Source organism: Gopherus flavomarginatus, chromosome 17 (assembly GCF_025201925.1).
Source record: "Gopherus flavomarginatus isolate rGopFla2 chromosome 17, rGopFla2.mat.asm, whole genome shotgun sequence".
Lineage (NCBI taxonomy): Eukaryota > Metazoa > Chordata > Testudines > Testudinidae > Gopherus > Gopherus flavomarginatus.
In genome coordinates this window covers 3,602,587-3,615,469 of record NC_066633.1, presented here as the reverse complement: position 1 = coordinate 3,615,469, position 12,883 = coordinate 3,602,587, and the positions used below count along the sequence as shown (strand labels likewise).

At 44.6% G+C, this 12,883-nt stretch overlaps 1 protein-coding gene across 9 annotated transcripts in view; it reads right to left on the bottom strand.

The window, feature by feature from the left end:
- The window catches only part of DENND1A (DENN domain containing 1A), a 353,469-nt gene that overhangs the window by 32,947 nt on the left and 307,639 nt on the right, over positions 1–12,883 (bottom strand). Inside the window, exon 20 of one of the 9 annotated variants that reach the window (XM_050926236.1) lies at positions 4,506–4,629. The exons of the other annotated variants lie outside the window; for them this stretch is intronic. Within the exon in view, the coding sequence (XP_050782193.1) occupies positions 4,528–4,629 (102 nt within the window). The 3' untranslated portion in view covers positions 4,506–4,527. Of the gene's footprint in view, positions 1–4,505; positions 4,630–12,883 lie in introns of those variants that run through there. 9 annotated transcript variants of the gene reach the window in all.

Sequence of the window (12,883 nt, the reverse complement as noted above, 5' to 3'; positions counted from 1 at the left end):
TGGCTGTTAATTTGCATTTGGTGGCCACAGCCCAGTTCCCCAGTGGACACCCATCATCCTCATTCCAGGTGACATCACTGTTACCAGTTTCACCAATGAAAGGAAACCCTGAACAGGTTACAAGGATTTTACTCTCTCCCCCAGCTCTGGAGCTGGTATTTCCCATCAGGGTGGAGGCTCATTGGCAGGTAGAATGAAGCTTGACTACAGACAGCACAGCACTTAGTAGAACTAACAGGGCAGGGGGCGTCTGGCCTGCTTAGATGTACAGTTGCTTGCAGATGAGCCAACTTCTAACTACTGGGGCTTAAGAAGAAACTTTCCCTGGGGGCAGGTTATTCCTCTCTACCTACTGCAAGCTTTCCTGCCCTTTGCCCGACGCAGCCGGTACTGCCCTGTATTGAGGGCAGGATACTGACCGAGATGGACCCCTGGTCTCATGCAGTATGATAATTCTTATGTTCCTATGAGCAGCAGCACGGATGGACTCCAGAGGAAATCTCAACCAACTACTCTTTGGTCGAGGATGGGTGCTGTGATGCAGGTCCTTGTGGGAGGGGAGGAAGCTTTGTTCTTTCCCTAGACTACAGAAAGTATTCCATTAGAATGCTCCAAATTGCCTAAGGCTGGAACAAGGGATGATTTGAGACAAGCCAATGCACATTGTATGCAAGTATCATTTTTGTTCCATGAGATAAGCACAAAATCTATGCAAGTGAACATGAAAATTACCATATATAGTGCTGTATAAGCCAAGAGATTCAAGGCACAATTCAAAGGCCACAGGGGAAAGAAGAGAGGTGTGGCAGAGGAAGGGAGAGAGCAAAGCACCAAGCCTACACCAAATGAGAAGAGTAGCTTCACAAGCTTGCATGACGTTTAAGATGCAAAGCACACATTTGGCACTGACTTATTATTGAAATTAGAGGCCTGCTTATATGCAAGTCAGTATACAAAGTACATGTTATGCTGGAACAAGTTGGGGGGTGGGGAGGAGAAGAGGGGAAGGAAGGGAACACAGAACAGTAAAGTACCCTTCTAAAGAAGGTGGGACCCAAATACCCCTAAATATAGTTTCCTGAACAGGCAAAACAACACAGATGTGGAAGTTCTATTTCCAGGGGCAGTTATTCCAGGAATAATGATGCCACAAAGCAGGTCAGCACCCACTGCAGTGTAGGTAGGGACAAAGTTCCCACAATACCTGCAAGAATGGATTAAGGCAGGATATGGGAACCATACCTTGGGCTGGGGAGGGGGTCTCTGAACTCCAAAGTCTGGCTCTAATGATTGAAAGACACCCACAAGCAGTGGTGGAGCGTACCACAAGAACTGGGGTGGAGATGGTAGCAGAGGGCCAGGAGTTCAGTGAGCACTTTTGTAGGAGAAGGGGGCACTTTGACTGGATTGAATTCTGGCACCATTTACTTTTGATCCACCAATGAATGTTCCACTCAAAGTCCCATGTTGAAAAGTCCCTATTTGTTTTCTAAACAGGGCTTATTTATGAAGTTTAATTTTAAATATAGGCTTAAATCGTAACCATTCAGCTCTTATGGTGAGTGCTTTTCCAGAGCTTACTGATGAAGCTTACTTCTTTGTACATTTATTTATTAGAGACAGACAGGCCCATTAGATCATCAACAACTGTCCATACTTTTGCAAGTGAAGAACTGCTCCTTACAATACTGCTTCTAGTGATTTCTCCAGTCTAGTTTAAAATGGCTCCAGTGATGAGGCTTTCACCACTTCCCATGGCAGCCTATTTTACACACCTAATAGTTCTTACAATTAAAAAGTTAAGACACTTCAAGAAAATGTCACTTCAGCTTTAGAAGCTTTTGGTTTCCTTGAGGTTCCTCAGGAGTAATCAGTTTATAACAAATATGTCATAACTTATAGAACTGTAACCCAAGCAATGGCAATTCAAAGCCTGGACCCAACAGCATGATTCAGAATTCATCTCCTTCACTTAAATGCTGCTGGAAAACTGGAACGCTAGGACAGACACACATCTGATCCTAAATAAGCTTTGTGTAAGAAAGCTTTTAATCTCTGAACCTTTCCTCTGGTCATTGTTGAGATGAAAAAGCAAGACCACAGATCTATGGCAGCATGGTTTCTGAGACTCTCACACCGATGAGTAACAACTATCGCTAAATCAATATTGTAAAGCACAACACAAAAAGAACAGGGTAAGGGCAATAGAAAGTAATTGACATACAGGTCTACCAGAAGATAACAGTTATTTGCCCTTTGCCAGAGCTTCATTTTTAATGTTGATGTTAATATCTGTCACCAGGATGGGATAAGTAAGTATATTCATAGTATATGAACATCCTATTTACTAGAATAGCCCCTGACTGAAGTTAATTTGTTGATGCAGCAAAACACATTGTTTCGAAGGTCAGTAGGGGAACTGGTGTTGGAATATCAACTTAATTACCTGTGCAGCATGGATGAATGGGTACAACACAGTGCATGGCTGCATTGCTAAAAGGAGCTACGTTACCGCAGTAGGCATGTTCTTGAATGCATGTACCGTAGAAGGGAAGAGAGTCTAAATTAGGACATTCTTACTCATCTCTATTTACCAACATACTTTCTTTTTCTGAATATTTGCTTAATTGTGTTGTTCCAAACATTTCTGAAGTGACAAGACACTAAGCTACTTTACAGAAAACTAATTCTAAGATGCTTAGTGGGCGTTGATTTACTAATTATTAGACAAGTCATTTTAAACCATAAACTGCCTGGGAATAATTCTTAGAAATATTTACAGTGCAAAGGGCACATACTTAAAAATGATATAGCCAAATAGATTATAAAATAACTTTTACTACATCCATGGAATTTTCACAGTATAACTTTATTTTTTTTCACACCAGGGAAAACTTTTTAAACAAAAAAATAATTTTCAATGTGTGAATTAACAGCTGGTGAGCAGAATATTATCTCAAACTATAACTGGGAATATTTGTTACAATAAAGCAGTTATACTTCAAAAATGGTATTGAAAACAGAGCCTTTATCAGTAGATTAGAGGTGTTATTTCATTTGCAGCAACAAGTGCAGCCAGAAAAAGCTATGGACAAAGGCGGGGTGTAACAAAACAATTTTGCTCCTTGGCATATGCAGGAAGAAGTGTTTACTTGTAGAACTGATAAATGAAATTGTTTTTAATTTATTAATGTAACTTCTGTTCACCATCCACACTACACTTGCCTACACTGTAACTTCTGTTCCATATTTTAATTCAAACCCCATTTTAAAACACTCACTCCATTTTGTAAAAGCTTCCTTCATTTTTGCAAACCCTGCTGTAATCTTATTAGTTTAGTTTAGATGTGTGAATGAGGTATGTGTGGATGACGGAATCAACCTCCAGCCCCAGCCTGTCCTGATGAGATAAAGTTCAAATACCAAAGGCTGAAGACCTAGACAACAGCCCTAAACAAAGTAAGAAGCATCCACCCTAAAAAGAAAAGGACAACAGAACAACAGAAGGAAGATCAAAGCCAGGTTCAAGGCTGAAAGTCATGCCTGCAATTGACGGGTGATCAATCCAAACCCAGAGGCAGCGTGACACAGCAAAATCTATAGACTTTGAATCCAAACTAAAAGCCTATAAAAAAGATGAGTGAGATGAGAGAGACTGGGTAACATTCTGCTGTCAACATGGAAGGACATCAGTGCCTGCCCAACAGAGAGCCAGCTTGTCCTTGTGCCTGGCTTTCCTGGCCAGTTAGCCGCCACAAGCTACGAACCCAAGCTACAAAATCAAGCTATGAACTTAAGCTATCTTCAGGACTGGTAACTATGCAGCAGCTGCAGAACATCTGATGGATGTGTGTGTGTGTGTGTGTGTGTGTGTGAATGTGTGTGTGTGTGTGTATAGGTATTAGGTATAATGTGTGTGTATAAGAATTAAGATATTAGTTATTAGTCATAAATCAAATTGTTATCATAATAAATGTGGTATCTTTGTCTTGTCCCCTTTAATAAGATCCTGCTGGTTTTTACTGGTCTAATATAATTGGTGTAACATTCTCACAGTCACAGAAGTTCTCATTCTAGAGGCAAGGGGAGGAGGTATGTTTAATGGATTCCACAGCAGAGTTTCTTATACATGAAAAGCATGGCTGTCTCAAACACGTAGGATGGTTTTGGAAAATGTTACTGTGTTCTAAGGACAGCCACTGGGGCAAGAGATGGACTGTTCTGAATGTATGAACACTTACTCTCTTCAGAAGGGTTCTGATATGGTGATTTTGGAACCTGAACTGGACACTCAATAAAAATGGAGACAATAACCACACTGAAAAATGTACTGAACCAAAAAAGATTCAACAAGGAAAGTAGGTGGAATCTATGAGGCAACTGCTTTATTATCAGTAGCACATACACCATTTTATACATACTTCCGTATGCAGAGCTCAAATTGGGATGACAGGACTACATATATTTTTAATTCATAAGTCAGGAACGGAAATCTCTGTGCTTTAAACAGAGGTCTCCTTCCTTCAGTCACGTTAGAGGATTGGAAGGGTAGCACAAGCAAGTAAAGAGATACAGAAAAAGGCGGCACCTCCCCCTCCACCTGGCTTGTCCTAAAGATGTGCCATGAACCTATGATGAGGGAGAGAAAGAGTTGCAATTAAACTCTCTCATTAGCTTAATGAGAGGGACTGAGAAAATTCCCTTGGTTAATGTTTCTAGCCAGGCAGATTCCACTAGAACAACTGGAGAGGAAGTGAACAATTTATACAACCCTCTCACTCGTTTGGCAATACAGAGAAAAGATCACCACTGTGCGGGCCCATAAGTGTGCTTGGCATGACACCAACATGACACCTCCTGATGTACCTCCAAAGTGACAGTGATCAATAAAGCTCTTTGGAATATTCCACGTTATCAAACCAAGGACTCCAATCAATGTCCAGAACGGCCCCCGCTCCCACGAGACAGTTGGGAGCCCATTCATTGAGATATATAGGAGGGATTTTTTTTTTCTCCTCAATAGAACTGAATTTTTTTAAGCTTTGTTTTTATCATTGGTCTTCCCTCAGCTCAGACCAGTACGATCCACCCCAGTGGAAGCCAAAGGATCCTTTCTTTGCGGCTTCTCTAGGATGAGAGGGCCATAAGCCTTTTCCCAGAGGAATCAGTGGCAAAGCACATAAGCTACATCCATAAATCCCAAGCTCTGCTAATCATCCCAGAATAGCTGGATGTTTCTTTTACAGTACATTTATATGTTTTAGTATTAAACATACCACCTTTTAGACTGAGAGATGAAGCCCGAATCTGAGGATAGAAAATCCAAAAAGCATTGCTTAGACCAGGGATTCTCATCCTTTTTCTCTGAGGAGCCTCTTGACATGCTGTAAAAACTCCAGGGCCCAGCAGGGATGGGGAGGCCTTGGGGCAGGGGCCTTGAGTATAGGTTTAGTTTGACTTCTATTGGGGGTGGCAGGGGACAGTGGAGCCAGAGCCACCTCTGCATGGCGGGGGTCAGGGAGGAAGTGCGACCTCCTGACTCACTCCAGCCTGTCTGGGTTGGGGGGTGGGGTAGGAGCACACAATCAAAAACTATAACTCAAAGGTGGGGGGCTTAGCTCAAAAAGTTTGGAAACAGCTTAAGGTGCAGGGAGGGAAATAGCTGGGGCTGTCTGCAGGCAGAGGGGCAGCTGGGGCTATGTGCAGGCAGGGGAGGTAGCTCAGGGTACAGGGACAGAGGTAGTAGGGGCTGTGTGCAGGCAGGGGGGTTGCTCAGGGTGCAGGGAGGGGGGTAGCTGGGACTGTGTGCAGGCAGGGGGGTTGATCAGGGAACAGGGTATCTGGGGCTGTGTGCAGGCAGGGGAGGTAGCTCAGGGTGCAGGAAGAGAGGTAGTAGGGGCTGTGTGAAGGCTGGGGGTAGCTCAGGGAGCAGGGAGGGGGGTAGTAGGGGTTGTGTGAAGGCTAGGGGTAGCTCAGAGTGCAGGAAGAGAAGTACTAGGGGCTGTGTGCAGGCAGGGGAGGTAGCTCAGGATGCAGGGAGAGAAGTACTAGGGGCTGTGTGTGGGCAGGGGGTAGCTCAGGGAGCAGGGAGGGGGGTAGCTGGGGCTGTGTGCAGGCAGGGGGTAGCTTGAGTACAGAGACGGCATAGCTCAGGATGTAGGGAGAGCGGTACTAAGGGCTGTGTGCTAGGAGGACTCCTCTGCAGTCCCTGTTCCCAGAGGGGTCTGCCAGCCACGGAGCCAGGTCTCCCCACCTGGGGGGCTCTTAAAGACTGCCTCTGGAAGAGCAAAGGGGGCTGGGAGCTGAGGAGCACTTCAACTTGGGGCACCAGCAGGAGAGAAGGGAACGCTGCTGCTGCTGCCTGCTCCATGCAGGGCCAGCTCTAGCAATTTCGCAGCTCCAAGCACGGCGGCACGCCGCGGGGGGCACTCTGCTGCTCGCCGGTCCTGCGGCTCCAGTGGACCTCCCACAGGCGTGCCTGCGGATGCTCCACTGGAGCCTCGGGACCAGCGGACCCTCCGCAGGCACAACTGCGGGAGGTCCACCGGAGCCACCTGCCGCCCTCCCGGCAACCGGCAGAGCACCCCTCGCGGTATGCCGCCCCAAGCACGCGCTTGGTGCGCTGTGGCCTGGAGCAGACCCTGGCTCCATGGCACCAGCCAGAGCAGCAGCTGCCCGGCACTGCCTGGCTCCGTCTTCCCACCTTCGACCTGGCCAGGGGGCGGGGAGAGGAGATGAGGGTGGGGACTGCCATGCTCTTGTTCTGTAGTTTGAGCAGTGCCCTCCATGTCCCCAGCTCTGCCCATGGGCTCAGGGCTTCTGCCCCACAGGGAGTACCAGTGCTTGGGGCTCCTGAATTCAGGCCCGCAGGGGGCAGTGGGGATCGGGGCTTCAGCCATGGGGCCCCGCGGACCAAAGGGGAGCGGGGGTCTTCAGACCCCCGGATGAGAACTGCTGGCTTAGACTGTTTCTATGGAGCATTATAATTTAAAACCAATTCTGTGTTTAAAAGTGCAATTCTACTTTAAATGGTAGACAAACCACTTTCATTACAGAGTTCAACAGGAAATGTATGAAATACTGTTTTAATTATCTAGAGAAGAGAGCATTTTGTTATGTTTCACAGAATTACACATGCATTTTTTTTCATTTGTGAGCTGTGTTGAGCAGACATTTTCAGTGCATGCTCCCAAAGTAGCACATATTCGTATACGATGTTGACAGGAGAAGTATTTTGTAGTGGTTAATTTGTAGTGGCATTTGTGATTTGAAGGCTTGTCAAGATGTCTGATTACTTCCCATGCAACTAGCTCTAGTGATGGGAAAGTTCACGTGCTGTGTAAAAAAAAGGCAGCAAAAGAAATGACAGAAGAGGATGCAAAAGTGAACTGGGACTCTGGCCACTTGGTTTCATTTTTTTTAACGGAGTGTGGCCAGCTGCAGTCAAAAACAAAAAAAAATTAAACTATTCCTCAGATTCCATAGTCAAATGACAAGATATTCTAAGACACTGCAGGAGAATGCAGTTTTGCACATTATACGTAGTTCCTGGGTGACAGGCACCTATAGAACATAAAGATACTGAGAGCCTAGGGCCTTCGTTACTCCAGAACACCCTACAACATGCTCAGATTATACCCCCAATCAGTTTTATTTTTGTTCACATGCAAAGGCTAAAAGCATCACATTGCAGGCAGCTAAACCTTCAAGCCAGAAAGTTCATCCTTGGTATTTCCATCCAGTTTCTGGCTGTTTTGTTTCTCAAGAGCTTCGGCACAGGTTCCTTTCTCTGAGCCTTCCTTATGCAACATGCTTTAGCCATTAATACCTTTCAGATATTATGTTTGCCACAATGCACTAGCTTATATGCGTGCATCAGTCATGGAGAAATAGATCAGCAAAACAAAGGAGAATCCACCACTTACAGAGGAACTTTCTCACAAAGCAAACACTTCACTCAAAGAAATCTATTTTGACAGCAGTTTGCTGTATCTCCTCTATTACTACTGCAATTGTCAGTGTTTTAATAAGGGCTCTGTGCCCCACGGCACTCACACCCAGTCCAGCTTCTTCTGGATTCCACAGTGAAATCTGAATCCTATGCTTACGGTGATCACAGGTTTCAGCCCTGCACTGATAACTGTGTGGGCACAGGGGAATATCCCTAGAATCAGGGCAAGTCTATTGCCAAGAGAATGCCTGATCAGTCACTAACTCAACATCCTTCTATCTTCAAACCTAACATGACTTTCACTTGTATTAACAGGCAGAGAACACATTATAAAGTCAGTACAGGACCAAGTAACAGGAGAAGCTGGGCTGGGAGAGAGAACAGTCTTAATTTACCAAACTGCTCCTATTCTGGGTCATTAGCTAAAATAACAAGGAGCTTTTTAAAGTCATATGCACAGGTAAACCAAGAGGGGAGAGTGCTTGAAGTATGAAAATGATGATAATTTTTCATAATTTCCAATGTGCCTCTTCCAAAATAAGACCAAGTTTCTACTGAGAGTGTTTTTCCTCTCTCTTTCTGCTCTGCAATGCAAATAGATGGAGAGAATGTTTTAAAAATTCCTGGACCCTGGAATATATTTATTCCCACGTGTGAAAGTCTATCCATCCACTGTCTCAGTAGAGTTTAAAATCACAGCTAATAGGTTAACAACTGTTTTTCTTCTGCTTCAAATGAAGACTATCAGAAAGCTGGGGGAATGTTCGGCTTCCCAATTTGTACTGACTGCTCACAGCTACCTGCAATGTCTGTTTGACAGGACTGACATTTTGTACCGCTGTGAGATGGGAAAACGTGTGACATTTTTATTCATGGTGGCGTACGCCCTTGTAATGATCAGCCCTGGTCGATGTGCTTACTGCAGCAGCCCCTGAGCCCTCCGAGAACAAACAGGAACCGAAGGTGCCAGCAGTTCGACTGCCTTATTAAACACCACCAGGATTCTAACGAAGAGCAACTGCTGGAAAATCTCACTGTCAAATCCTCAAGGACATTGTCAACGCAGAGCTAACTGCATATATTTTTCACTCAAAATACTGGAAAATCCAGCTATGTGGTATTAAAAATAAAGAAAAAACACACTGTTTTTTGTGGGTGTGTTTTTTTTTAAGCTGGTCACTTTGTCAGCTTCTCACAGGGCTATCACTGGGCCTAATATCAGAATTCAAATCTAGGAAATCCATGCTGCTCAGCTGATTCTAAATGAATGTCAGTAGATGGATACATACTTCATTATTTTTTTTAAAGCTGTTTCTCTCTAGCAGGCGGGATGCTTGAAATAAGCAGGCCTCTCATTTAAGGAATTCTAAAAACAGCACTGCCTATCTGCTGGTTTGGCTCCAGCATTTGCTGAGGAAGTCTGTGTTATTAGGGCAATATTTCCTCCACCACCACAAAAAAATTACATTGCTTCTAAATGTACAGCATGGCACTTTGTAACTGTTCTGCTCTATACTAACCAGCCCTGGCTCTGAAAGGCAAATCCAAATACAGCTGGCCACACAAGCAATCACAGTGAGCTTCGCAGTTAGAAGAACTGCATGTTACATTCCACGTACTCCCCTTCTAATCTCTCCGTTCAATCCAGGGGCCCAGAGGTCAATTTAGACAGCTCTGGCCTAACTGCACATATCCACTTGATCAGTTATATATAAGAAACTTCTGGATGTTGACATCCATTGACAGCCTAAGCGAGTCATCCATAAAACCCTCTGAGCTTTTCTCAGGTTGTCAATCTAGGTGATTTGGTTAGCCTTGCATGCACTGATCTATTTATTTTATATATGTATGTATCATTTAGAAAACATAGTTATGTTTCCATATGCCAGCAGTGAGGTACCAAGCTACTCTTTGCAAGTCATTTATGGGTCCCTCAGAGTCACGGGTCTAACAAGGAGACTGTACAAAAATGTTACAGTTGCTATGGCTTGTCACAACCAGGGCTGCTAAACTACAGTGTTTCCTCCATACAGCCGGATCCCAGGGTGATCACATTTGACTCACATATATCCAGGGAAGAACTTTTATTCTGCACAGCGCTGTAGAGCAGCCTTGTTTAAAGCATTTGGAATGTCAAAGCTGGCAAAACATATAGGACCTGATCCAGAATATGCATCTGTGTGAACAGACACCTTTGCCTCTGCTGATCTGAATGCAGGATTGGGGTCCTACTGTCTGTGTCACAATAGTCTAAGCCTGAGCTTCTATGTAATGTGAGCTACACACACGGAACTGTTCTAGTAGCCAAGACCATAGCTGTCTTGGACTCATTAGAAAACATTGGCAATTGAGGTATGCACTGCAGCTGGTGTAGGTGTACATCTTCCTAAACAGAGAGCCAGGTCTCAGTTGTCAAATATTTATATGCATGAGAAGATCACGAGCCTTTTAGTTAGATAATTCCTATCCTATGGATTGTCACTCCTGCAAATCTCTCACGCCGTAAAGCTGAGTTTCACCCAAGTGCGTTATTTCCCTCGTGCATTGACATGATTTTCAGTCTCTGCCTAAGAACAGTGTCACTGTAAAACAGCAAAGGACAGTTATTCTGCAACACACACCAGAGGAACAACTGTTTCTGGGCCAAGTACAGTCCTGTCCCCTTTAAAATTCGCCCCTCCTGCAGGGGGCTCCCACTGAAGAACACTCAATTCCTGTTGAAAAGGATGGGGGAGAGAGGGAGATTCTCTTTCCCTACAGAACAGGAAGAATTTTAAAGGGCCAGGACTGCATTTGTATTAAACTCATAAGCACTACGCAGAGGGAGGAGAGGACCCAACCTCTGTTCATGTAAAGGAAGAGGGAGGCCACCTTGTCCATTAGTGAGGAGGAGAGGGATTGAGGCTTGTTTCCTTAATGAAGATGCCTATTCCATTAGAGGGTTGGGAGTGGTATGGGGGGGGGGGAAGAGGAGGAGCCTGGCTCTGAAACCACAGCATACAATTGCATGAATATTAGAAAGTGAACTTGCTTCCCCCTTTGATTTCTACCTCATTGCATTATAATTCCTGCTGAGACGAAGGGGAAATCTGCTATTGTTCCAATGCACCTGGGTGTAAAGGGAATTACATGGTCCGGCAAAGCAGCCTTCATCCCCTCCTCACTTGATCTCCTTTATATTGGAGATAATCCCTCCTTCTCCTTGCCTGCCTGATCCAGTTTTGCATTTCTGGAATGTAGCTGGCTTGTTTTTTTTTTTTTCCTCCCTGACCTCCTTATGCTGTTTAATCTTCTCAAAGAAGAAACCTGCCACCTTGCCACAGTACATTGCTCGTTCTGCACCTCTAGAGGCAGGCCATAAAGGAGGAATGAACATGCCTGCATAGCATAGCTCCCTGGCACCCAATGATCAGAACAGGCTGCACCCCGCAAAAGTTTAATTGCCAATAAGAATCCAACTCAGAAGAGCATTCTGGATAAGTGGGAAGCCCATTTAGATTCACATATAGATTGCTTTAAGTAATGTGAATACCCTTTCAATTTAATCCACTATTCCTGAAATTCAGTTAAAATTGGTTCCCCAGAATGTTAATTCTTCCTAATTTGCATCAGAAGTGGAATATAATTGACTCTTTTAAATAAATGGCCACTTGATAAAAGTCCTTTGCATTTTTTCTCCTTTTCCATTTTATTGAATTCCACCTTCTGAAAACATAAATGAAATGAGAATAATTCTATTCCCAGATAACAATAATATTCCATACAACCTTGAACACATTCATACTGACTACAAACAATAAAGTGATGAGAACTGTATAATTCACTTCTTGTGGAATGATGCACGAAGGGAGAGGGGGCTGAACATTTCCCCAACAGCCAATGGTTTAGTCTGATCAACAACATCAGTCTGGGTTTGTTTTGCAGTGTACTGTACCCTGCGGTGCTGTTAATGGTGTAAGCTCTGCAGGGTAGGAACTCTGTCACAGGGTGGGCTGGCCCTTTAAAGGAGCTGAAATCAGTTCCGCTTGTGCCTAGTTAAACTACCTCCCAGATGCTGGATTTGAAATCAGGAGTCAAGTGCTAGCCCCGCAGGTCAGCTGGCCCTCATATAAGAAGCAGGCAATCAGCTCAGTCACAGGTGGAACGGCAGGGAGACTCCTGCAGGTGACCCTGGGCCTTGGGAAAGGACCTGGGGAGACTCCAAAGCAGCTAGGTGGATGATCTGGCTGGAGACACATGTGCTGTGTGGGCAGGGGCAGAAGCATTATCAAGAAGCAGCCTGGTTTGTCAGTTTTGAGTGAGAGAGGTTTTGGACAATAACTCCATCCTTCAGGAAAGGGACTAAAATCTGCTGCTGGTGGGTGTTTTATTTGACTGTGTTGGCCCATCAACTTGGGCTATCAGATTTGGCACACCACCTACTGTACAGTGCCATGCACTTGATGGTTCTATATAAACCAGCACAGTTGCAGAGAGGAGATACTGAATCATGACAATTACCAATTAAAGTAATGGATCTGCATACCTTGACTTAGCCTGACGAGAGTGAAGGAGGCATGTGCTCAACTTCATGCTGCAACAGTTTCAGGCCCACCCAGTAAGAGTTACCTAACAATCTCCTGCCCTGATCACACATCCAGGATTGCAACTTATATACACACTCATTAAGCAATCAATGCCTTCTAAGTATTCGGAACAAATTAAAAATATTTAAAGCATACAGCATCCATCTTCCTGGCTGTGCTGCTGGAGACACCAGAAGGGATTATCCCTCAGAGCATCTATCACAGCAATAGCAGGCACACCCATAGTATGCTGGTTCAGTGGTACTTAGCCGCAGAGAAAAGTACCTCTAAGATGGCCCCATAGCCACCTCTGCCTTGGTGATAAAAGCCTCTACACAGTGCAAAGTTAAATACACTTGAAATAATT